The following is a 27,150-nucleotide window of genomic DNA, read 5'->3' on the forward strand; positions in this document are numbered from 1 at the left end:
AAATGTGAGGCAGCAGCAGTCCATAGAATCTATCAAACACTGGCCTTGAATAAAACAACTCTCTCATTTTGTTTAATTGGCTTTTTTGTAAAACAGTTTTAGAGTGTGAGAGTGTATTGTGTAATCTACACATTAAATGTGACTTTTAGTTTAGTATGAGATGTATCACAGTAGTTTTCAAACTTGAGAGGGTTAGCAACACTCTCCTTAACCACTGCCTTAACATACCCAGGCAGGTCACTTGTTCATTGTATGAGTGTGTTAGTACAATGTTTACAATAATTTAATATCACGCTTAAGCATTTAGTGCTTAACATAAATAGTTCTAATCTAAAATTGAAACCAAAGAAAGTAAATGGCATCATTACTGTAGCTGAGCCCTTAACAGAACACTCTGTCTCTGCTAGCTGGAGAGGAGTAGAAGCTTACAGGTATCCAGAGCGTTGCTGTACCCTGAGGTTAAGAACTTCTGTAACTGTTGAAACTTTTTTTTCCTCACAATTCCGTTATCAAACAAAAGGGGAAAATATCCTCTTGATGCGGGAGAAGACAATTGCTACTCTGACCTCTTGTCCCACGTACTTCATACAGCCTAGCCCCCAGTTAAACCCTTTTTGCATCTTTTTTAATGGGAATTACAGAACCTGTATGCTTTAGATAAAGAGTTCAGAGTATAACACAAAAACAAATACCAGTTGAACACAGATCAGATCTCTCTGTATGATATACTTTGGTATATTCACACCTTAAGGTAACATTAAAACAAAAGCAAAGCTGATCCCTCAGCAGTGTAGACTCCTCTTTTGGGTGGGTATTGGGGGGTGGGGTGGGGGAATAACCCCAGAAACACCATTTCTGTTAATGGGCCTTCCTTGTCTCAGATTTTTTTTTAGCATTTAAAAGGCATAGGATCTTTGAAAGCTTATTTCCAGATACTGGTGTTTTATGACAGTGTGAGAAAATAAAGCATTTTTATTTTAAAGTATAGAATAAGAACCTCTTCTCTCCTTTCAAAGTGTCTCAGTTACATGGATATGTTTACATCTACCTCTAAGGTATATTGCCATACTATATACAGCATTTGAGTCGATACCAGAAAACAAAGCATGTTTCTTTATATAACCAAATATACCTTCTACTCAGAATAGTAACTCTTTCAGGAAATAACTTTCAAATTATGTCAGTTTTGTGAGCTGATCTTAAGCTTTTTTCCTGTCCCTTCACTTCTCTTTTCATCCTTCTAGATTTACATTTTTTATGGCACCCGGTCAAACGCTGAATTTGTGATCCACAGTGGTTTTTTCTTTGATAATAATTCACATGACAGAGTGAAAATAAAGCTTGGCGTGAGTAAAAGTGACAGGCTGTATGCTATGAAGGCAGAGGTCTTAGCTCGTGCTGGTATCCCAACGTAAGTAAAACACAGTGCCATGGGTTTTTTAAAACATTTCCAAAGTATATAGTGTCCAGTAGAGCATATATAAAGCTGTTTATGATAGTTTTCTTCGATGTAATATTTCTCCTGTTTGTATAGCAAATTAAAGTTACTGTAATAATATTTGCAGAAGTTCTCTGAGCTATATTATCATCTAATTTGGACCATATATAAGGAAAAAAGCCTTTGCTTTAATAACCATTTGAACAAAAACAGGGCAAGGATTAATCCGAAGCAATCTGTGGTTTTTCTTTCTTTCCTATCCCTTGCAGACATACTATGATGCTCAGTATGTGAACCACGGCGTTTTCCTTTAGTCTTTTCAGTCCAGAAGGTACTGTTAGGAGCAGCAGACGTGAAACTTTGTGTTTTCATTAATTTATTGTGAAAGCCATATAAAAATAATTGTAAATGTAGGATTATAGAGGTAATAGTTATTTTCAGATACAGATTAGGGGTTTGAACTAGGGTTACCTAATTTTTTAAAAGTTACTTTTGTAACAGTGCATTTGTGGTATACTTTAAAGTCTGTTACGTTGAAATAGGTTCGAAGGTATGACAATAGAACTTGCACTTACTGTTGTTGTTTGATTGTTTCTTTTATTAGTTCGAGTGTTTTTGCCTTGCACTCCACTGAGCCTCCAATCTCTGCCCAGCTTTTGGCTTTCCTTCGAGTGTTTTGTATGAGTGAAGGTAAGATGTTCTGTAAAGAAAACCTAATTTACATCTGTTGGGGGGGTGGTGGTGGTGTTTTTCTTTTAATGCAAGAATGTGATAGACATTTATATAAAACGTTAAGCTAGAAGATGGGAAAAGGTGAGGAGCTGAGGTTAAAAAGGGACCTATAAGCTAGTGAGAAACCTAGTCTTTGGCCATGTTGTCTGAGGAAGTGTTTCAGTAACATAGGCCTTTTTGGAACTCCTAAAGCATGAGGCGATGCAATTTTTTATTATTTTTAATCTCCCAGGCTGTTGTGAATGAGAGCGCTTTGGAGCTTATCTTTAGTTTTTAGGTTTTAAAATGGTTCACAGAACAAGATGATGTGAGACCCAGGGGTTTACATGCTTAAAATCATAGCGTATTAGCCATCACTGCTGGAATCATTTAGGTATGGAATTAATATTCTGTATTATAGGAGAAATATGGAAGAGGCATTTCAAAGTTGGGTATTTGCAGTATTTTGGTAATTCATAATCTAAAACCAACTTACGTATTTTCAAATTGTTTTTGTAGTCTTTCTCTTACATTAGGGTTCTTTTGGGGGGGGAAATATGTGTACAGTTAATAAGTATTCACCTAATTTGTGCATGTGAGACTTCTGATTAAATGTTTGTGATAGATGCTTGCTGGTTAGATGCAGTTTTGGAGGTTATAGATGTGACAGTTTTTCATGACAGTGAGAGAATTCCCTTCCAGTTCGGGTGCTGTGCAGATTATGTGGATTTTGATACAAGTAGAATGCTGAAGTTAAGTTTTTGCATGTGCTCTGTTTGCTTTCTTTAACAAAAATACCCCTCTGCCTAATTGAGTGTCACTGCATCCTGTCATCCATCTTTTAGAACTTACTAAGAAATTAGAATAGAATAGTTGAAGGGGGATGTACAACAACCATCTAGTCCAACTGCCTGACCACTTCAGGGAGTAAATTCAAGTAAAGAAAATCTTAGGATGCTGATAAGGGGGTGAATTTTGGCTCAGAGAAAAAGATATAGCTAGTGGACGTTTTAGTTGAATTTCTGATATGCGATTGTGCTCAGTCTTAAATACTGTATAAGAAACCTGTTTATTGAGAAACTACATGCAGGTGGTTTGTAAAGTTTGTGGTATCTGCTTTGTAGGAGTGAAATTCGGTAATTAAAAGATTAATGGAATTTCTGTAATGTCAAGGAGCTGATTAAACATCTTCTGCTCTGTGTGAGGTTTGTTTGATGGATGTCTCTTCTGACCAACTGTAAAGAATTTCTGCTACTGAAAAAGATTACCAAAACAATAGGAAAAATACTTCCATTGCTATTTGCACACTCTCTGGCCTGTTCCTTTTATCATCAAAAAGTTCACTGAACTCTTTAAAGAATGGCTCCCTTTTGTTTATCAAGTATTGTACAAAACATTCTGTCTCACTGTCACAGAGTGATGCTGTGTATGAGAGGCTATGATGTATAAAGATTCTTTTTTTCCAAGTGGAGCAAAAGGTCCATTTTCTGCTAACCTCAAGCCTTCCCAGTTGCCTCTTTGAGAAGAATCCTAGAAATAACTAGCATATCTGATAATTCTTATTTGAGGAGAGGGTTTTTTGTTAGCTGCTCAAAGCTATACTATTGCAAATAAATCTTTCTGCAGTTTGTCAACTGACAATGTGAATGATGAGATTGTTTTTTAACAGATTGGTTTTATACTTATTGCAGAAGAGCTGAAGGAACACTTGATAGGCGAGCATGCCATTGACAAAATCTTCACTCTGGGCAACTCTGAGTTTCCCATTAGCTGGGACAATGAAGTTAAACTTTGGACATTCCTAGAAGCCAGAGCATCCCTTCTTTTGAAAACCTATAAAACAACTGTGGAGGTAAAATTATTGTTATACCTAATTTAAATGTCTGAAATGTTCTGTGTTATGGTTGTAGGAAAAGAGATTTTGTCCCCCATCTTGTCTTTACAAACTTTAATCTGAATGTTAGTACATAATTCATTCTGTACTTTTAAAGCATAGAAACAGATTTGCATTATCTAAGGAAAATCAAGTAAGATTACAGAAAAGAAAATTTTGTTAATGTAATTTTGTTAATGTATTTTTTTCTTTGATTCTCCAAGTAGAGGCTACTTGCTTTTTCTGTGCAAGTAAAATGGGGAATCGGTTTCAACTTGTTGTCTATTAGTTGTATTCTCCAGACTGCAAAGAAATGTGCCGCTATAGCAAGCAGATAAGTGAAGCGCCATGTTTCATGTATTTGTGAGGAGAAATTTTGGTTTCTTTATGAATTCCTGACAAATTTCACTGAGACTCCATGCAAACCGCCTCGTTCATACGTGTCCATTTGGCTCAGCCTGAAGAGCTAGCATCTCTTATTGTTAACCCATAGAGAGGAAAGTTGATTTGTGTGTGTGTGTGTTGGTTATTACTAACAGACTTGTTTTTTCCTTTTCTAACAGGATGATAAGTCCTTCTTGGAGACCCATAACCTTACTTCACACGCGACAATGGCTATCAAATTGCGTTTAGGTGAAAAAGAGATCTTAGAGAAAGCAGTGAAGAGTGCAGCTGCTAGCCGAGAGTATTATACCAAACAAATGGCAGATGGAGCTCCGCTTCCTAAATATGAAGAGAGTAATATTGCCTTGTTGGAGAACACTGTGGCAGACTCTAGACTCCCTATTGTCTTGAGAAACCTAGAAGATGTGGAAGAGCAAGGGGACTTAAAGATTAGTGAAGCTATTGATGCTGAAGTCACAGAGAATGGGTTTGTAAATGGTGAAAACTCTCTATTTAATGGGACCAAATCAGAAAGTGAAAATCTAAATAAAGAGAAAAGCAACAGAGAGACTGAAGATGCCAAAGAATCTTCTTCGGAAAGTACTGATGAGGTTAAAGAATAGTCCTAAAATTTTACTTACTTGTGAAATTAAATTAGCTGAAGTTTATGAACAGTGCATTTATGTTGGTGTGTTTCTTTGTTAACATTTTTCTTTCAGCAGAGAAAAATGTTTTTGCTGCTTTATATAAAAATGATTTTTTAAGTTATTTAAGAGATTTAGCATCCCTTTTCAATTAAGATTGCCATCTTGCTTTCAGGCAAAAACTGGGGAAAGAGGTGCCTTTGGAAGATTTTGCAGCCCTTTGTTGAACCAAATGTATTTTCTTCCTGGGGAAGAATTAAGCTCTTCTATCTGCTGTGCTTTTGTTGTTCTGTCACTCTGACTACCGAAATTAAAAGCATGCTCTGCCTCCTGCCAAGAAAAGCAGAAGGCAGGACTGACTCGGTATTCAGCATGAAGGTGGGAGAGCAGTACAGCAGAAAACTGGATAAGAGGATCAGAAACTTGGGAGACTGGAGGAAAACCTGTTTAAAATCAGGTATGCCAGTCCAGAAAAAGGTAAGGTGGCAACCTTATGATTGGTAGTTTTAAATGTTGATGAGAATCCAAATTGTATACACTTAAAGTGATCTCTGAAGATTTCAGTTTACTTCGTCTTTTGTTTGCTGCATAAAAATATCTCGTCTTTCTTCTTCAGTCAGTTAGGCTGCTACAATACAACATTCACCGACTTTTAAAGGCTGACTTCCTTTTATTTCCAGGTGGTACCTTTTATTTACAAGGTTGGCAGTGCTGCTGGAGAGTTTGAAAGCAGATAGGCCAAGCCACAGCTTTAAACTGTACTGTTCAAAGTGAGGTCACTTCCCGGCTTCTTCAGGTTTTCACGACTAGCTAGAGATTTTCAAAGCTACACTTTTGACTAAACCATTACTAAAAGGAAAATGTGATTAATATTCCTGTCTGCAACTCCTTCATTTCTGTGTTGTTGGATGTAGCATTGAATGTGACATGGTTACCTGATCTTACTCAACTTTGCCTTTTGGTTAAGATATTAATTGATGCTGTTCTCTTGAAGGAAATGGCAGGCAGGCTAATGTACTTCTGGCCCAAGTCCAGACCACAGCCAGGCCTGCAGTATGCTTTGCCGTTTAGATTGTATCTCTGCACATTTCGTGGGATACCTCTGCACGTTAAGCAGTTCTACTGTCTCCAGTAGTTTTGGTCACCCTCACGCTATGTGTGTTAACTTCTGCGTGGAAACAGTACAATCCTAGCACAGTGCAATATCAGAACAAGGGTAGTTCCAAGGCTTGACTTCAAAATTACCTGGGTATTGGGAGGAGAGGAGGGTGGAATATTTGTATTTTGTGGGTGAATGGAGAGAAGTATGACGACTTAATTCTGTTCTCAATATTAAGGACTTTGTCTTTTACCTTTGTATCCTTAAGTTCAAGATAATGGGTAGAATGGACAAGCTTGGGCAATTGTTTAAAGCTCAATAGATATTTCAACCTGCAATCATCCAAGATCAGTTGCAGTAGAATGTCTTTTGGCATATTCATAGTTTTATTATATTTTGCTTCTTTTATACTGCAACTTGGAAAATGTGTTTTTGCATAACTCTTCAGTGCAATACACATAGTAAGTAGTGACTCTTTTCAGGTTGTCATAGCAGTTTTGGTATTCAGCTAGTATCAGTGTGGGGAAAATAGAAAAACTAGTTTTTTAAAAAGTATTTCACGAAGAATGGCACGTTGCCATTGCACCTTGGATATTGCTTCACCACTAACAAGATGCTGAACCAGTATTTTTGTAACTATATGCTGCCTTTGGTAGATTGTTATGAATTGTTGTCTTGACAGTTTAAATGTCATACAAAAGTCATTACATTTTTTTATTAGGACCAATATTCCATTTCTGTTTCTGCCACTTAACATTGCACAACATTGTACTAGATACTATGACGCAATTCTGAAACTAGCCTTCCTTGAAAATTATATCTGTAATTCAGAACTTAAATGCTTTGATTCAATCTGATACACTGTATTTTGTTCCAGTATTTGCTGATCACTATGACTTAGCAAAGCCTGTGGTCACCACAGGACAGAATGTGTGGGTTTTCTTCAATAAAATATAGTTCTACCATGTCTTCCCTAGTGAGTGTATTATACAAACATAACCTCTACCTGCTACCTACTGCTGTATCTTTTGGGGTCTGTGGGGAGAGGAATAACTGTCCAGGTGTGCAGGAAAAGGTTAAAGGAGAAATAGCTGGGGGGGGGGGGGAAAGAGGGATTCTAGTAAACAGAAAGGGAAAGTGGTCTATTAAGCGCATGGTCAAATTCTTACTCTTCATCTGTTAGTGTTATTTAGAAAAATATGTTGCGCACAATAAAAACTGTGAGTAATCTAATTTTGTAATTTGCATTTTTCCTCTATGCATGTAATAGTTTCTCAGAAGCAATAACCTAAAACTTAAGCTTTTGAAAACTGAGGTGGAAACCAAAAAAATTGGCACTGATGAGCCCTTATTACCATCTGTCATGAAAACAGACCTTTCAAAGCATTTTAAAGTTAACTTTCTTCATAATGTTTGGTTAAGAGGCTGTTCACACTAATCCCAGGCTAAATGCCAAATCTTGCTTCTGTTTAGCTAGCTATCTGAAGCATTCCTGTAAGACATCACTTGGATTTCTCGGACTGCTCTCCAAAAACAAAACGGGCGAAAAAACCCCTCTTTTGAATTTTACATGAACCTACCTAACGATGAGTTGTTTCCCTAACAGCCTGTCTCGATGCTGCAAGATGTTGTCCGTATAGCCTTGCTGATAAAGTCAAATCTACAAAATTGAGCAACTACCCCCACTCTGAAAAGATGTTTATAAAGTATATAAATGCAACCTTAGCTTAAGTGGTGTCATGAGTAATCGAGAGCTGAGAGCCTTCTGGCTGTGGAGGTAAGATGGTTTAGGATCTTGGCTGAAATAAGTTGTGTTCTAGGATCTCCGCTAAAAGAAGTATTCCTTCCTTTGGACATTGTTAAAAGGTGGTATGTATAGAAAATCTATATAACTCACCAGTAGCTGCATTCTTGTGGCTAATTTGCCTTTAGAGAGGAATGATCATCAGGGAATCACAAAACCTGCATGTTTCAGAGGTACACTGGAAGATTTAGGTTACACAAACTGTTCTTCTCTAGTTCACGTTTAGAAACAGTAGTTAATATCTGCTGCTGCCACTTCTGTCACCCTTATTTTATAGAAAGGCATATGAAGTAATTATGAAGCACAATTTGAAGTGTTTCAGTCTGACATGATAAAGGTGCTCCTGAAATACACTGCTTTTTTTCTGATTTTATGGACTGAAAGTCAGTCCTTGCTATTTCTCGTACTCTGTGCTGAAAAAACATTTCTCTGCCAAATTTATCTGATGAAGCAATACCCATTCCTTTTTCTCTAGAGGATTTTTAACTGATCTTTGTTGAAGTTGGATATGACCACATGATTTTCACATCATTACCATCTATATTTAATAGTTTCTAACATGCATCTTTTTCAAGTGCATTGCTTGCTGTACAAAGTACAGCATGTAAATTGGTGACTCACGGTTAGAAGAGCTTCCTTTGCATTTCTCTGTTTCTACATCTATTTCCTAACAAATGCCACAAGTTTGGAAACCATGTGGAGAATTTTTCAGTTAAAAAAAAAAAAAAATCCTAAGCCATACTTCCGAAAAATAAGCCATAAGTAGTCCTGGATTCTTTTGTGTTTCATGTCTCCTTAAATTCACTATTTTATTCAGTGTATTTCAAAACTGACTGAATGACTCCTATAGAGTTAGCATACATGACATAAACTTGAGCTTCAGTGTAATACAAATAATACAAATAAAATCTATGATTATTTGTTCAGTGAAAAACACAAACAGAAATTTTGCCAAAGGCCAAAGTGCCTATGTTATAGTACCAAGCAGAAACCAAAACACCCAGGTTTTGCTTTTTTTTTTTTTTTTTGGTAGCCTTTTGCTGAATGTGGAGTACTCTAGTACTTATACTCCTGGATTATCAGCAACAGGCTTTGAAATATGCTTGAATAGCTGTTTTGTGTAGCGGCACACATTGGGTGGTATATGGTACTCATGTTCTAATGAAATGTGATTTTTTGCCTTGCACGCTGTCTTTAGTCATTAACAATTGTCTGTCTTTTCATTGTATATAGACATCAAATTTCACTTACAAATTAAGTAATATCTTTTGCGGTTTTTTGTTGGTGGTGGTTGTCGGTTTTTTACATTAGTAGCAGCACGAACTGGACCTAGCAGTTTACAAAAGCAATCAAGTTGGTCATCAGCGCTTGGCCAGAAAGTGACACAGTCAGGACTGGTGCGGTTGAAAACCAAAAATATTTGACTTCTGCCTTTGTGTCTCGTGCTAGGAAGTTTTCATAGCTGAAGCTGGTGCCATTTTTCATCATGAAACATTAAGCTTGGTGGGGGGGGAAAGCAAGGAGATGGCCTTTCTTAAATGGAAAAGCAAAGCTGGATAACAGAACGCTAGCTAGCTTGTCTCAGAGGCAGGGGTTGCTGTCCTGAAGAAAAAGAAGTTTAGGAATTATTGCTGAGTGTTCAAAGAAAGAGTTATCTCCAGTTAGTACTGTAATTACTGTGGATTCTTCATTTTACAATTGGACAAGGACTTAACTTTTCCTAGGAGCAGATGAAAACATAAGATTTACAAATTGTTGAATTGTGTTGAACTGGCAGTGAAGAACAAATGTCAGCGGCTGCTCGCCTGGCTGTCAGTGCAGTGCTGAGGGCAGCCGGGGTGAAGTCTGGGTTGGTGTCACTGTTGTGTGGGGACTTGCTCCTCTGCCGTTGCGGGAGAGCTACTCGTTGTGTAGGGAGTAAGGAGAGGCTCTTGGGAATCCAGCACGGAAAGACGTGACAAAGCCCCAGAGAGCAATATGAAAACAGAAGATAGTGGTGTATTCAGGACACTCACCTGAAACACAATGTGTCTAGACTTTGGGACCTTTGTCCACGTAATATTTTTGTGCCTGTGACTATTTTATTGTATAAAGTTGATCAAGCACAGAAGAGGCTTTTGAACCTGGCTCTTCCATCTTCCAAGTGATTAGTTCAGTTGATTGTGCTCCGAACTCCTTTTGTTTCTGTTTTTCTGATTTTTACTATGTAAAGATGTTTGAGTATGTCTGTGCAGAATTTTTTAACTTCCCAATCTGGAGAAACCAGACAATAATTTTCCAATTAAATCCGGTTCAGACATGGCAAAAATAGGTAATGGTAATGCAGACCACCACAGCTTGTGCCTTTGAGAAGCTTAACATGAATTGGAGTGAAACAGGTCTGTTGCCCTTTGAGACTTGACTTTGCTTCTTCAGAAAGGTGTTTAAAATCTGCATGAGGATAGGGAATAAAATCTTGCATGTGTGAGCAATGTTGATTTCCCAATTGAATCACCGTTACTTATGCACAGATTCAGACACCAGCAGAATTAGATAATTGAACTTAAACACTTAGCATTTTTTTCAATATTAAGCATATATTGTTCTTGAAAAATGGGCCAGCTTGACAGCCCTGGACGCACAAGTCATTTGTCCTTTGAATAGAATCAACAGGGGCAAAAAGCAATTTTCCCTGTAGCATCCCACATGTGCCAAGACCAAGAGTAGCTTAATTCCAGTATGGTGCCTTGTTTCACTTACCGATGTTACTGGCCAGGTGGCCTCTTGCTTTGTGCCAGGCTGGGGCAAACAACCCATTCCCTAGATGCATTTGCTATCCATAGGAGAAATTCTGGCTGTCCTCCTGGCCAATTCATCCTTGTTGGACCCAGTGGTGTGGAAGTCAGTAGGTTTTGTGTTTTGCTGCTGACTTGGATCTGTGCAAATGGAATATTCTCATTTATTTTTTTTTTTAACTTTCTTTTTGTGAATGCTGTTTGATTTAAATATTCTGCAGTTTGTTGTCGTATTTACAAAAGTTGTTCCTCCTCTGTAAGGAATTTGGGAACTATGTTGGTGCCCTGCATTCGGCAATTACTTTGGTATGGGTTAAGGTAAATTCATTTCCCTTTGCTTTATTTCATGCTGGTTCACCACTTTCAGTGCTGTTAGTTACTCAGCCAAGGCTCCTCATTTCAGCACAACATTTGTGGTCCAAAGGCATAAAAATGTGCCTTAAAACTGAATCTCCGTGCTGAAATGGGCATGCACAAACAGTCTCCTATGAACTGCGAAGGAATTTTTAGATTAACTTGAATATCTTAAGAAAGCCCCAGTGCCTTGCAGCAATTAATTCAAGTGATTGGATGCTAGGAATGGTTTATTATAATTGCACACAGGTAGTAATTTATTAGGGTGGCTGTTTCTTTTGGCATATGTCAAGAAGGTCAGAGTTTAGACTTTTTTGGACATTAACCTAGTCTTCTGAAACTCTGAAGTTCCACTTTTTGGTCATTAATTTCATACATGCTGAGATTGTGACAATTAACCCACTTAATAAAGGTCAAGTTTCAATTTTTTCCAATTTCTGGAACACTTAACTTTATTCCTTCTTGAAAATGGGCAGATACAGAATGATAAATAGTTATTAAATGAGAACGAAGATGTAGTTCTGCTGTCAAGATACTATTGAACAGTTAGTAACAAAAGGACCAGAACTGCTATGGTTTTGAAGTAAAAGGAACAGCATAAAACAGACTACAGGAAAATGAAATAGAAAAGTATAGATCACAGTAAGCTGTTTAAAATCATTTCCACTAACATCCCTTTTAACTAACTCTACTTCAGCTTCTAATTATGCAAATCCGTAATTTGTCCTTTTATTTTTTTTCATGTATACATGTGATTTTTCTCACAGCTCTAAAGCAGCGTCTAACCACAGCTGAAAGGTATAAGCAAGCAAAGTGAATAAGGAAATGGTGGTGGTGCTTTCAGATGGCCAAAGCGTAGTTATACTGTGTTTTAATAATACCTGGATTTCAATGAGCCACAAGATTAGATAAAAATAAGCCTTTGGTTCTGTGTAGCGGCATCAGTTCCTAAAGGATAGATCGGTATGTTGAGTCTCTTAAGCTATCGTTTAAAAATTAGAACTGAAGTATGTTGTCATTTTTGAAACCTCTGTAAAGTATCCGTGAAAAAGCATGTTTATTAATTTTAAATTGCATCAACTGAAGAAGCGTTTGCAGTTGAATCAGAAGTAGCCACTTTCGATGTTAATAAAATCATGGCCACTTTAGTATTATGTCAGTGCTGAGTGATTTTTGGAAATGTATTTTTCATGTACATTTTTGCCTAGTTTTTAGGTATCAGCTGAGGTAGTGAGGCCTTCTGGAGTATTACTGCAGGAGTTTTACAGGTTGATGCTGAACACTTCAATGCAGGAACGGCACACAAATCTTTCAAATAATAAGGAGCTGTGGATTGAAAATAACAGTGTTTCCTGTATAATGTTTTCGTGAAGTGCTGCAAGTGCTATTGGCCAAACCTTAGAAATGGCGGTATCATTGCCACAGATTCTCAGTCCTGTTTTGTGGAAGCTTCGACTCTGAGCTTCTGAACAGGGTCACTCTGAGTACAGGGGTAACGAAGTATCTGGCACTATTAACATGTGCACAATGTAATTGCACAACATTCCTATTCTAACATCATCAAGCAAGGTTAGACCAAATTACTTCCCCCCGGAAAAAAAATGTGTGACTTTGAGTTTAAAATACTGCAGTACGGTTTGGCAGTGATGTGCCTTATTTATTCACAGGAGAGGTCTAGCTGTTTCTTTAAAAACTTTTGCATTGTCCCCAGAGGTTTTTACACACACGTGCATGCACACACACACGTGCTTGAGGTACTCTCTGCCCGTTCTCCCTTTGAGAGGAGTTATTAGCCTGTGCTAATGCTGCCTAAATGCTCACTAGTTAGCAATACTTGTGAGACAGATGATTTATAGCCACTGGATCCAAAAGATTTTCAGCTAAAGCTAAGTAATCATTCCAAATGATCAAATATCATCTGTCACAAGAAGCAAATACACAGCACAGTGATAGTTACCAGGCTTACTCTCAGCAAAGTATATTAATCTTTTCTTCAGCTTTTACTTTTGGGAGTAGTAATATTCTCAGACAGAACAGTTCAGTCATCTTAAGCTGGGTTTCAAGAAGTAGCAGCATTTTTCCTCAGTGAAATGAGGTTCAACAGGTAGAACTTCAGCCTAAAAATGATGTGCAGTCTTGAGGTGGACCTCATGATTTTGCATCACAAGAAATTAGCCAGCCTTTTCCTTTTCTTTCTCTTTATTAAGAAAGCTATTTTTGTTGTCCATATTGGGCAACTGTATAAAAATAGTCAAGTTTTATATCTTGGCAGGATTAAATGAGAAGTATGTATGTCTTTTTTCATATCCTTGAATATCAAAACAAGACAAGCCTATTTGGGAACTAGAATTTTATTGCTTAACATATATTTGCATCATGCAGTGAAGACATTCACTTTCATGGCACGTTTTCTCCCAATGGTTTCCAAATGCCTTGCAGCTCTCACAAAGCTGAATTTTTGCAGTACTTTTCTGAGATTAAGAAGCATTATTATGTTTTCTGACATGAGGAAGGGGCTACAATAAGGTGGCAGAGCCTGTATCTGTGGTTCTGGTCATGAGAGATGGTTTTGTTAAACACTTTCAGGATCGTGTGAAACGGTTTTGTGAACAAACTACACGACTGTTTCTAGAAAGAGGAAAAATGTTCCTGCTACTTATTTAGAATAAATGTTCACTAAAATAAGCAGTTCATCTTTAGGTATAGAAGATTATTAAGCACTGGGGTTGTTTTCTCCCTAGCCATGGATTGGGGGAAGAAAGTAAAGCTGTCACAGGCTGCCATTGATGGGTGTAATTGTACCTGTTCTGATCTGACTGCTTCGCTGGGTTAGGTGGTGGCAAATGCAAGCGAAGCATTAGTTGGGGAAACACTGAAGAACACGTAATGATGTGGTCTGGTCATCCCATTTCCAAGAGTCAAATACAGACAAAAAAAGTCAAGGTGGAGCTTCTATGCCAGAGAGCTTCTAAAGACTCTACCTTAAAGAGTAGTCGTGCTACAGATACACGAAGTAACAAAAGGTGCTGTAGGGAAAGCCATAACTGGTTGATTTGGTGACAAAAAAGTTCTCTCAGGAATGTGTTTGGCTAAACTGCACAATTCTGCAGGGAAGGGGGAGATTTTAGCGTTTCTTCCTCAATTAGAAAACTTCTGAAAGCATTGGATCTTTTAAGGCATCCGATTTTGATGTTTCGGGGCTGATTTGTTAAAGAAACAAAACCTGGGCAGTGACATGATCTCTTTGCATTTCCCCACATGTTATTTAGGTGTTTCTTAAGTTACTTAATTCTCAAGTGTTAGCAATCTGTCGATCATCTGCAAATTTGCCAAAATTGCGGAAAGCTCAGAGATTGCTGAGTCCTGTGAAAATCACCAGCCAGGTAGTGCTGTGCTTTAGTGACAGACCTGCCTCATAAGCTCATACATGGTTAACCTGCAGAAAATCCATGCGGAGACAGCCCTAATCACAGTTCACGGTCAGTCATGAGAGCCAGAGGAAAACTGCGCCTCATGGTTCACAAAAGCAACTCAGATTTAAAATCTCAGATTTGGGTTTGGAATGACCTTTTATTTAAGAGTGTAAGCTAGTACGATTTAAAGACTTCAACCCGTTTCCTTGAAATGTTGAAGTAAAAGTTTCAAAGTGATCAATATCCTAATAGCTTTTTGTCCTCTGGTTTGAATGGTCAAGAATTAATTTTGCTGCGAATTGAAGCAAACTTGGATCTGAATTAGAAAGTTGCTTTTTGGGCCAGCCCTAGTCCCATTGATCCTTCCCTATGCAGGAGGACCGGGGGCAGTATGAAACTGACCCCATAAAGCGTAGCTGACCGCTGGCACTTCATGCTACAGCAAACGAAACAAGAAACCCACCACTAGGGAGGAGTCTGAAAAGGCAAAGCATCAGTCTTAATGCTTCAGGTTTCTGTTAAAGGAAAAGGCAAAATTAAGAAGATAATTAGCCCTCAGCCCTAAGATTAACAAGCAGATTCAGATTGAGGAGTGGAGGTAGAAACTTATCCCATGGGCAGGTAATTACGCAGTTGTCTAAGGAGCAAGGTTTTTGCATTGCTTTTGATGCTTTTTCTATGCATGACAGCATGGAAGTTCAGTGGTCTGAGCTGGATTTCCTACATTCCTCAGAAGACCAGTCAGACCGAGTCTTTGATAACAGACGCATCAGTTTGGCAATATGGTGCTTGAGGAAGTGTGCATAAGTTTCCCTCCTATTTTGTTTTATTTGACAACGTTTTTTTGAAGATCAGAGCATACTTACAATTTTTATAGAACTCCTAAATCATTAAACTTACCGCATACACTTGTAAATGGCTTTTGTAGTCTGCTTCAATTTTTTCATATGGTTGGTTTATATTAGGTAAACTGGAATAAATGCAGGCTTCTGACTCCCACCTGATTCTTGCTATCCCTGTGAACACTTGCTGGCAAACTGAGTTAACTCTCTACCACCTGAAATAGTCACTACATAAAGTCCACATGCTTTCCAGCTTTCTGACCTTTTTGGTCTCTTTACAAGTCAAATGGAGCATGAAAGTAGTATATCAGCCTCAGTAGAGGCTGATAGGGCTGTCCGTCATCTTCAGCCTTCACAGGCTCCTACAGACTGCAGCTGCTTTGGTGAGCTGCATTTGGCTATAGGACCTCACCAGTTATTACTATGGAGGAGAACGTGCGTAGAGCAGGTGCCACCGAGGTAGCTGAAACGGCTGGGATGAAATCATACCGACTGAGCAATAGTTAATGAGTCAGTTGAAAATGTAACCTCAAACACAGAAATGTTAAACCTAATGAGGCTAAAAATCTGAAGTGTGTCAATTTTCTTGTTTGTTTAGGTTTGTTTTGTTGGGTTGGTTTATTTTAACATCTTTTGTATTTGCAAGATCTCTAAAGCCACCCATGCCCTCTCTGGTAAAGGGATAAATACGGTACTTGCTGGAATGAGATCTCATTTTGTTCCGTTTCAAACCAAATACGCCTGCTTTAGAGATCATGGGAAGTCTGTAAAGGGATTTACCTCCAAAGCTAACAAACCAGCCCTGGAACAAAGGGAGAATAGCCTTGCTTGAAGTCGGTTGTTACCAAAGTGCCGTATGTTGGCACCCTGAGTGCCAGCGTTTTTCCTTTGTAAAGCATGCTGCAGTATTCTGGAGCAAGTGGCTCATGCTGTGGTGCAGGAGCTCTACCTTTGCTGTCCCTCTTTCCGCTTTCATTGACACACAGAGAAAACTACAGCATGGGCAGTCTTCGTTGCATCGCTCTCCATACCTGTAAGCAGAGTTTCAGACATTGTACTACTACTTTCTGGGTCAGATGGGTTGTAGGAGAAGATTATTTCATTAGTAAATGTAAGAACTGAAGGAGGACTCGGTTTTAGCTGAATTTCAGGCCAGAACCTTAGGCATGGGCTCCAGATTATCCACTCAGCCCACAGCAGGGAACAGCTGACTCTAAATGCACATCCAGAAGTGCCCAACTTCAGACATGATGAGCCAAGTTCACAGGGCAGGTGCATCTCCAATCTCAGCACAAGGAACGTTACCCTTTTTTTTTATGAAAAAGGACCTGACAGTTTCCTGTGCCCTCTGAGGGGATCTGGGAAAAAAAAAAACCCCAAAACTAATTCACAAGCTGTTCTGTTGTGTTTCTGGCTGAATCTCATCAGGCAGTGGCTGGTGCCACATTCAGAGCACTATTTCTTAATTCTCTCTCCTTCACTTCATACTTATCTCACTTTAGAGAGTGTGAAATTTTTCAGTTCATTATGTTCTGAACTGTTATTTAATTGAAGCCCCTAATGTTCAGTCAGTACACACTGCACACAGTCATTTAAAATATTCCAGCAGTGCACATTTTTTTATAAGTGGTTCAATTGGAAGTGATCAAGGTTTGAGACTTCCAGCCTATAAAGGCTTCTGCTGTGGAAATGTGAAGTGCTGCTCTCAATAATTTCAAACTGCTTCCTAAGCAGGCCTTCTGTTCTGACTGTCTTAAACTGCAGCATAATTTCTCAGCATGGTGTATGGCCAGAACCTCCATTTAAGGTCTCTCACAGAAAGGAGCAAGTTGCAGGATTTGACGGAGCCCACTAGCTGTGGAGCGTGATGGGAAGCCCTCCTCTCTTAACAAGGAGGTTGGGTGGGAGATTTTTGTTTCCCTCACCCCATCTTGTCCAGAAGTACTGGAACAGAGTGACTGACCTTTCTTCCGTGTGGTGTGTCATGCTTTCAGCTTTGTCCTGGGTTCCATGACATCTTGTGTGCAATGGAGATACCAGCACAGAGAGCTTCTCTAAATGGATTTCTTCCAGCAGTGTGATCTGGAACTCCAGTGTTGTAAGGAGGACAGCACCCCAGAAGAACCTAGGAAGAACCGCAGCATCAGGAGCTCAGATCACAACCAGCTGCAGTTTCACTGCCCTGGTGTGAAGCCATGGTGGAGAGAAGGTTCTACCCAGGGATCTGGTGCAGCACTGCAGCTATTTGAGGTTTACTCTGCCTGTATTTTGGGTATGGCTGCTACCTGTGACAACACAGACTGCAAGCTTACTTGTCCGTTTTTCATAACCTGTGCGTTGATGATCAAATGAATTGTGTTGGGATGGTTGCCTTCAATCTTGCCAAGCCTGATCCTGTGCAGCAAAGGAAAGGCTCTGCTTGTAAGGGACAAAAGGAACTTACCACCTCCCTTCTCCTGCTGCTCAGAGCAAAGTGATACTCAGGGATTACTAGCTGTCTGTTGTGGTGGGCAGGCTTGTGACAGTGGTAGACAGCACTGTGCCTCACAGGAGAGTCTCCATTACTTTCCAGCATTCACATTTAAAACTGAAGGTGAGCCAGAGATTCCAGTTTTATTGAAAATGCTCGGTAATGTCTAGTAATGACCTAGTCTAACTAAAGAACAAGCACTTGTTAAAGGTCATTTATCTGAGCAGAGAAAAGTGTTAATTTTCCAAGTGCTGTCATCTTCTACTTTAATTAATATCAGCTGTGTATGCTGTTGGCAGTGGCTTCAAATATTGTAGCATGGGAAGACTGGACTTCCAGTGACATTTTTAATGAAAAAAATGTAAATCATCTCTCATGAATTCTGTAATCGAGGCGTTCATTAGTTAACCCTGGACTGCAGAGAAACACCTATAGAATCAAGCTGAACTCCATGAATCTTGGATAATTTTGTAGGAATGAGAAGTCTTGCACATAACCCAGTGAGTTGCTATCAGCTAGAAACATCTGAAAAGGCATGGTCCAGGTAGCCAAAAAGACCATGCGGAAGACAAATGAAGCACTAGGAGGCAGGATCTACACCACTGATGATTAATGGGAATGTAGAATGAGTAACTTGGGAATCTGCAGATTTGGGAAACTGCTTTTGTGAAGGTCCTTATCCTGATCCTTTAAAGAGATTGATGAAAGCCCTGAAGCGCTAGGAGAAGCTGTTATATCCTTTCCAGAATGCAGTAGGAATAACCGCTCCAGCTCAATTTAAACCTTGAGGCTGGAAGCATCCACTAGATCACTGACCCTGACCTCCTCAATTGCATCCAGTTACCTGGTACATGTCTATAATGTGCATTTGGCTAAGACAAAGGCATCTGATGTTGATACAGGGATAGGAAAAGATGGTGATTCCATTGCTGTTCTTGGCAGCTTGTGTCAACGTTTGATCACTCTCACTTTCAGGCAAAAAAATTTTCCTATTGCTGCGGGTCCTAATGGTAGACTTTTTACTGCTTTGTTTTGCTGGATGCAAAAGCTGTCTCTGTAGTCCCTGGAAATTTCCCTCTGTGAATATACTTGTATGGAATAATCAAGTTTACCTCCCAGGCTTCTTTTGATGAGATAGGCAAAGGAAGCCTCCCATTGTAAGCTGTTTCCTCCAGTCTGGGAGTAATTTTGAGGTGTCCTCTCTGTGTTCCTCTAATTTTTCAGCACTCTTCAAAGATTCCTCCACTGGAACATATGCTGGTACTTGTAACACCAAGGCTGTTTGTGATGGTGTTTATGTCTTTGATCTGACCATTTTGCCTGGTCAAATATCAAAGTGTTTCAGTGGTCCTTTTTGTCTTAGTGCTTCTTTGAAGCTCCGATCGCGTTCCATGCTCATTGTTTGAATCACTACTATTGATGATAGTTTCCACAGTTCACAGGTGGAGCCTGTATTGTGATTTCTAGACATCTGGCTTTGAATTCAGATGCATTAAAAAGTTCTCAGGTTTCATGATCCCATTTTAGCAAGAATGTTGGACCAGAAGCTAAGAGCTCCATGATGATCTTCACTTATAGTGCCTGAAATGATGTCTTCTTCAGTTATTTTTTCAGATGAATTTTCTTATTTCTCTAAGTCCAGTCAGTTGGGCTTTTTTTAATCTTCCTAAGTTCGTGTGCTGCATGCCATGTTCTGACAAGAAGCTCTATAGTCAAGTTTAATGTCTTCTGGAATATTTTTACTTACGTAGATAAAAATAGGGACATGTTCTCCAGTACATTTTTTTGGAACAGAGATTGCTAAACTCCACACTTTTCACATTTAGTCATAATTTTAGAAAAACAACAGTACAGAACTGCTTGCAAAGTTTGTTAAGTTCAGCTCCAAATTCGGTTTTCCCAATAGTGCGTTAAATCAAAACTCATCTCTCTAGGTACCTTCACTTTTTACTGTGGACAAGGACCGTACTGCAGGGGTGTTTATGGCTCTTGTTAAATACATGTGTGCTCAGCAGTTAGTTTGTACAGCCATTCAGTGAGGGAGAACATGGATCATCTGCACTGGGCAATTCTTGAGGCAGGCACCTCCTAGCAATGGTCTGACATGCTCAGCCAGCTGTCAGGGCAGAGACAGCTGTGGGCTGTGTCAGAGCTGCGTGGTTTCTGACCAGGGACTGCGCAAGCCTTCGCCATGGGACGGTTGGGCTCTCAAGGGCAGATTGCACCTTCAGATGGATTTACAAATGTCAAAATGTATGCAGGTTTAAGCATGTCTGTATGGAGGACAGATGGGTGGCAGACCTTTGGTGACAAAGACAGGCTGGGTCAGACCTTGTTTTAACATCTGGGAACTTCTGGAAAGGCAGTAGGAGCTGCTTCCCCGGAGCGGTTTCTGGAGTTAAGGGCTGAAGTTGCGCTGGAGAAGCACTTCCTAGGGATGTGGGAAATAGGCAGAGACCAGGCAAAGGAGAATGGGAAAGCTCTGAGGAGTGAGGAAAATCTTTCAGTTCTCTGGTGTCTATCAGTGTTATAGAATATTTAGATGAATTTTAAACAAACGTTTTCTTGTATGTGTTTGCTGAAAGTAGCTTGGCCTGGACTGTTATCTATCTTACCTCGGCTATCAATATCCAATACTTCCTAACACACTGTGAAGTGATATAAAAAAGTGGGATCAGGCCTGTTAATCTCCCACAGGAGGTGAATGTTAAACTCAGCCCATCCACATTCAATTCCTCCATAACTCCAGCGGACAACCCCTGTGTTATTGCCTGAGTTGCCGTATCGAAGTGCACCTGCAGAAAAGACCATGGCCATGAGCAACCTGAAGTTGTGCAAGGAAGAGTGGGGTCTGATCTGCCTGGGATGCTGCCAACCTGCACGCATGTGGAGCAGAGGTGCAGCCCTGCCACTCCTCTCCATCCTGAGCCGTGCTCGTCCCATCCTCTGTTGTTCAGACAAATTTTTTTCAATACTTCCCATGCTTTCTTCCAGCCACCCCATTGTGTACCTGCCACCACAGATGCTGTGGTCTTTGTCCTTCACACGTGTCCTTCACATACATCCCACACAGAATCCAAGCACAAAACCAAGAACCTAAGTGGTTTAAGAGTGTGAAGTGTTTCCTGGTTTTTACAGCCATGCGATTCACATTTTGGTGTTCATACATGAATGTCAGATTGTAGCAGCTTCTTGCCATGTCAAAAATGTGTACTAATAAGTTTTGCAAGCAGCTGGGAAAAGGAAAATGTAATGCTAATTATTTGTACTGTACTGATGCTGGAGGGCACGGCCAGATTGGCGACCCATCACACTGGAAACAAATTCCAAAGAGCTCGTAGCCTAATGGCCTGTCATTGTTTTGCGTGAATTTTTCCTTCCACTGCTCCAAATCCTAATGACAAGTCAGCTGGTGAGAGGTATAAAGCTCTGGAAAAGAAAATTTCTAAACGAAAGATCACAGCTCTTTCCAGTGTGTATGTCCCATTAATATCCAAAACCCCTGGTTCATGCTACGAACAAAATGAGCTAGTAATCTTCATTTCACCATAAGACTGTGTTTGTACTCAGAAACTTGCAGTAAAGATCTCAATGACATATTTATATAACATTTTAAAAATATCTTGGAAGAAGGTTGAACCTCGTTTGCTTTGGTTCAAGCAGAATGATTATTGGCACAATGATTGCTGAATGATGAAAATTGCTCCTTACTTTCCTCCAAAGCTTAAATCAAATGAATAAATACTGTTGGGGTTTTTAAAGTTCAAAGTAACTCTTTTCATTTTTACTTCAGTCCATTGTAACTACCTGGTGTCTGAATCACAGAAGTCTTAATACTTGGTTACCTTGGAACAGCTACCTCAATTCCCAGGACGGGTGGCATGGTTACTGTACCAAGGATGGGCAGACACCTCTGTATTAGTAAATCTGGTCCCCTGAAGCTACTGGTCTTCATATTTATGTATAATCCAAATCATAAAGTCATAAAGTCACAGTTTAAAACCAGTTGTGCTCTTGATCCCACAGCCCTGTTGAAGTGAGTATGAAGAGTCAGTTTCTTCTGCTGTTGAAAATGGGGTTCATCTCCAAAACACCGAGAATGGTTTGGGAGATATTGCCATCTTACATGCAACTCGTTAAGCCTGAGGCTGGTTTCATAGCAAGAAAGGAAAATATGGTCAAAATGCAGTGAATGAAAGCGTGTATCAGCACACTGGTGCAACTAAAGAAGAAATACCAGCAAGCTCCGTGAACGGTGACATACCTGCACTGCCTTCACTTAAACTCCTTCTGTGTTCACACTGCTTCAGAGCATCATCACTTGAGCTGAATCGTGTGGCAAGAGTGGCACTAAAATGCACATTTTCACACAGAGTGGCAAGCCTGTGTACTCTTCCCTAGCAGAGACATGTAAAATCCAGTCGAAAGCTGTATTATGTGGACATTCCTGGGTTTTTTGAAACATGCGAATTTCAGTAGGCCCTTCTGCTAATACAGCCTTAGGAAGTTTTAACATCTGTAATGGTGTGGAGGTGGTGCTGCCCAGGAGCAGAACGCACACTGAGAGCCGAGTGTCCCAGCTCTTCCACAGCCCTACCCTGGGATCTTGAGAAAGGTGCCCTGTTTTTCTGTGCCTGCTTCTCTACCTACAAAATGACATTTTGAACTAAGTGCTTTGAGAGTAACAGATACTGTCCAGAGATTCCCTGGAAGAACTGACCTAATTTGCTATCTAGCATGTAGCAGAGTTAAGCCTTGTTTGGTAACATGGCGGTAAGACAGCACTGGTAATGCCGGGGAAGAAACGCTCTTCAAATCTCTGCAGTTTCTCCTTGTGACTGGTGAGTTTAGGTTTAAGGCTACAGTACCGTTTGATGAAATTAAGAAGTGAGACTGTTGAGCTATGGCCTAAATTCCCCCCCACATTAAAATGGACAGCGGTGTTTGTAGCCAAGTGTGAATCATGGTACCGTGTCCCATGTGGTACCGTGTCCAAATCATGTCATCACTGGCAAAATAGCACAACAGTACTTCCTGCAGAGAAGGCGCTATGGACCTGCATTTCAGGAGTGTCGTCCACTTACAGTGCCAGCCCAGGCCTGAAGAGCTGTGACTATTTGACTCCCTTGGTTAAATCCAGGGACAGAAAAGTTGGAACCGGTGGCTGTGGGCAGACTGACTTCTGAGGAGCTATGTGGTACTTCTCCAGCACCAGCAACATTCCGCCAAGGGGATGCAAACAAAAGTGGTGCTTCTAGTCTCAACACTTGCATTTATCTGAAAATAATTAGCTGAAGGGAAAATAAAGTGCCTTCTATCCTTGCAAAGCTGGAAGGAAAAGGAAGTGCATCTAAGATTGCTTCAAATGAAACAGTGAAGCTCAGAGGAACTGGAGACCTTTGCTTGTATGCTATGTTCCTTACTCGCATGACAAGTTTATGAAGGAATGGAGTGTCTTTAATCATTTAATTTGGTTAATTAAAAACTACATATGCATAATTTATTTACAGAGAGGTAAAAACCTCTAATTCCTGCATTTATTATTGTAACGCACAATATTAGAGTGATTTTTTTTTTACTATTGCAATCTGCACACTGTCTGAGAGTGTTAGTGTTCTGCACATTATGCTTGAGCGAGTGTGTTTGAGGGGGTTTGAGACTCCACATATACCATCCTCCATAAATTATGTACGTAACTTCCATTTATCTACAAAGGTGTTGCAGAAATTTTAATACAAATTAATTTACAGGGCTTTCATTCCCAGCAATAGTTTTACACCTCTTGTCTGAAAGGTAAAAAAAAATGTGTCTCCTGTTTTCCACTACACACTGTAAAGGGGGATTTGTTTTTTGTGATAGTGCAGTAGGACCTTATGTTGAAGGCGTGTTTAGCTTATTCACAGCAAAACCCAGGGAACCTGTCTTGTTGAAATTTCCTCCAAATACAATTTATGCAATCTATTCAGGTAAATGGGACACGTTTTCTAATTCCAGCTCATGGGAAGTTAATTGCCGAGTTTGAGCCTTTGTGAGGATATCTATTACTTTTCAAGGACTTCATGGATGGATAAAGGATTCAGTGAGGTCCAGATCTTTTACAAGGTTTGACAACTAATTCTGACCTTCTCGATGTGTAAAACGTGAGCCCTGAAAGACCTGGCTGAGGCAAAGGGAGAGAATTGATTCCAGAGCTTCCTTATTCTCAGGTAACTTTAAATTGTGTTCCAGCCTGACCCAGAAGGTTTCTCCAAAGTAAGTACAGCCCGCTCACCTTCAGATAGCTGAATTTTCCCTCATGCGTTTTCTGACCTGGACTACACTTTGAGCAGCCAGCTCCACTGAAGGCATTGTGTCCACCATAATGCCTCTCATCACTAATTCACAGTCCCTTGGCATGTATGAAAGCTTAAATTATTTCCTGCAGTGTGCATTAGCTTGCAGATGTCTACTTCCATCATGCTGTCTGGTCAAGTCTTTCTGGAACACATCGTAGCTCCCCATAGTCTTGAGTAACCTAAAAAATTCCGTGTCATCCGGACATTTTGCTAATTCACTATTTACATACCTACTCCCAGGTCACTAAGAAACATCTCTTACTACAAACTTTGGGCTGGCAGGCATAAATTCTTAATGTGTATTGAAGCCATGAGCCAACCTAGGGCTATTTTTTAGCCTGATTTATTTGAAGTAGTTTTTAATGGCTTATCAGTAGCTGTTGAGGGCAATGAAATCTGCAGTAGTGTTATAGGGTTTGCTTTCCTGAGCTAGGGTGGGCATTGGAGACAGTGGGGCTCACGTTCTGCTCCCCTGGACTAGAAGGTAGCTCTTTCCCAACCTGTGTGGGATCTGAGCCTCTTCCCTTCACTGTATTTTTCCTGAGCAAGGAGGATAACGACTCCCAGAGGTGGCAGCAGCTAGTTGTGGTGCAGAAGTAAATGTCTCTATTCTAGGAAACTGGGTTGATATATTCCCCTGCCTGCCTGGAGATGGTTGGCACAAGAGGAGGAAACGGGCTGAGAGAGGCAGCCAAAAGCCTGCACAGGGGCAGGAAGAAGCGATGTGGGCCGGTCCTGGCTGTTGTTGATCCTCCCACCAAGGTTATCTCCCCTATCCCTGCTTTTGAGCTGTGAGGCAGTTACTGACTTGCCCCTCAGAGTGGCTCCCTGTCTGCTCTCCCTGGAAATATTGAAAACAATATGGTGATGCAGCTCTTTTTCCCAAAGATGAGTTCCTTAGACTGATGGGCCATGTTGAGCATAGCAGGTACAGTGTCTGACAGTGTCCCTTGGGAAGAAAGCATTGCCTCATCCTTTAGTGTGGAATGCACCTCAAGAGATTCATTTAACCCACCTGGTTCCACAACTGCTGTTGTAGAAACTTTGGATTTTACTTTGTAAATACTCTCTGTTTCTTCCTAAGCTACACCTTCAATACTCATAGTGACAAAGAGGGAGGCGCTGTGAGTTACTTGTTGCTTTGGATGGAGAGGAGGGGATCCGGGAAATGTAGGTGATGTAGGAGGTAATGTCGGATTTTGAAATGTTAAAAGCAGAAATTAGAGAGAAGGAGGAATCTTTTTATCTGTCCATTACACACAATCTCATGTGATCTAAAACATCTGAGGGTCATGAGCTCTCCTGGCAAAGCCAGCACAACGCTGAAAATGTTGCCACCAGTGTGTGCCATGGTGCCCAGCAGCAGCAAAGAAAATACATGAGCTGAACATTTACACAGCGAACTCTTGCCACTAGCAATGATGCCTCGTTGACAGCAATAGGACAGTATCTGTTCCTCAGAGGTATTTGCTGTTCCAGGATATACGCAGGCTTGAGTATATGAGACTAATTTGGATTATGGTTGGCAACACTTAGAAGGTTATCTTTGCAATCAGAAGAAAAGAGACTTTTAATTACAAGCACAGTAACACTATCAAGTTGAGGCAAATACTGTGCTTAATCCTGTGTTACTGATCTGGGGTTTTACCTGGTTCAGATTCATGTCTTTGGCTGTTTCCTCATGAAATCACTTCCTGGGCCGGATGTTTTTGGTAGAATCATTTTGCAATAAAATGATGGAGGGCAGGGAAATATTTGACTCCCAGGCTGAGCTTGGCAAAATACTGTTCTGCCCACAGCCCCTGCCTGAATGTGGGAAGGCGGCCACAGAGCTGCACAGGTGTCTTTGCAAACCATCACACGTACATGCCGTGGCAAGGGAGTAGCATTCCACGAACCACCAGCTCAGCCTCTGGTCCCCCTGGGGAAAGCAGCAGCATAACCCCCCTGCATGCTGTCCCAGCAGGGCACCAGGCAAGGAAGAAGAAAAGGTCTCTGATAACAGCTTGTCAACACTACGGTATGGAGCAACACTTGGGTGAACATCTTCCCTGGGTGCTCAGCCTTTCACACGTGGGTTGCACTGATTCAGAGCACTTTGGCAGTGAGCTAGAGAGCCCTGCTTCCCTGGGTGAGGGCTGTGCCCCAGGTGCTGTGAAGGCATCTGCTTCCCCCAGATCATGTTCAGTCACCTGGTTCCCAGGCTGGAGGCTCTGGACAGCTCTGCCTTAGATTACATCTCCCACATCATCCAGCACATCATCACCTTCTCCACCCTCCTCCCTATCCTCCAGCCTTTCCACTCCCCTCCCACCCTCCTCGGCCACCCTCAGGCTGCCTCTCTGCCCCTCCAGCCATCCCCACTCCCCTGTCTGCATTCCTGTCCGTCTGCCCTGTTTGCCTCTGACCACAGCATCTAACAGACCGTGCCTTTCTGCATGCTGACCTGGGCAGCCACCTTCAGCTCTCCACCAGGCACCAGTCCCCGGTGGGCAGCAAGGGCCGTTTCCCTCAGGCTGTATTTGAGGTGGTTTCTAACTCCCCAGGGACTCCCTGAGGGCTCCTGGATGGAGTTTGGCAGTGTGTCCCCCAGCAGGATTTTGTTTGGGGGTTGGGGAGGCAGGGTAGGCATGTAGGGGGCTGCCTTGTTAGGGGGAGACTCTGGGGTCGGTGATGGAGTGGATGAGGCAGTGGGAAGGGGAGCAATGGGCAGGAGCCCTCAGGAGCAGGGTGCACTGGAGGCTCGAGGCTGTTTGGGAGCTGCGGTTTCGGGTGCAAGTGCAACTGTAAAGCAGAACTGCCTCCAGCACTGCCCCATAAGGGCGTGGAAATGTGGCCGGTCCCTGCTCAGGGGTAACTTAAAGTCCTTCATCCCATGGCACCCCATCCAGGCCTGCCCTTACTTGCTTTGCAGAGGGCTGGGAGCCCAGCCCTGGGGGAGCACCGCCTCTGGGCTGTGGGATCCCACCAGCCAGGAGCGCTGCCCATGGCTGCCCATCATCTCTGCCC

At 41.0% G+C, this 27,150-nt stretch overlaps 1 protein-coding gene across 4 annotated transcripts in view; it reads left to right on the forward strand.

The window, feature by feature from the left end:
• The window catches only part of SETD3 (SET domain containing 3, actin histidine methyltransferase), a 63,775-nt gene extending 56,657 nt beyond the window's left edge, over positions 1 to 7,118 (forward strand). For all 4 annotated transcript variants that reach the window (XM_037393747.1, XM_037393746.1, XM_037393745.1 and 1 more), the window contains 4 exons: positions 1,245 to 1,411; positions 2,043 to 2,128; positions 3,841 to 4,001; positions 4,586 to 7,118. In XM_037393747.1, the coding sequence (XP_037249644.1) occupies positions 1,245 to 1,411; positions 2,043 to 2,128; positions 3,841 to 4,001; positions 4,586 to 5,029 (858 nt within the window). In that variant the 3' untranslated portion in view covers positions 5,030 to 7,118. The remainder of the gene's footprint in view (positions 1 to 1,244; positions 1,412 to 2,042; positions 2,129 to 3,840; positions 4,002 to 4,585) is intronic.
• The last annotated feature ends 20,032 nt before the right edge of the window (positions 7,119 to 27,150 follow it).

The sequence above is a fragment of the Falco rusticolus genome, chromosome 7 (assembly GCF_015220075.1).
Source record: "Falco rusticolus isolate bFalRus1 chromosome 7, bFalRus1.pri, whole genome shotgun sequence".
NCBI lineage: Eukaryota > Metazoa > Chordata > Aves > Falconiformes > Falconidae > Falco > Falco rusticolus.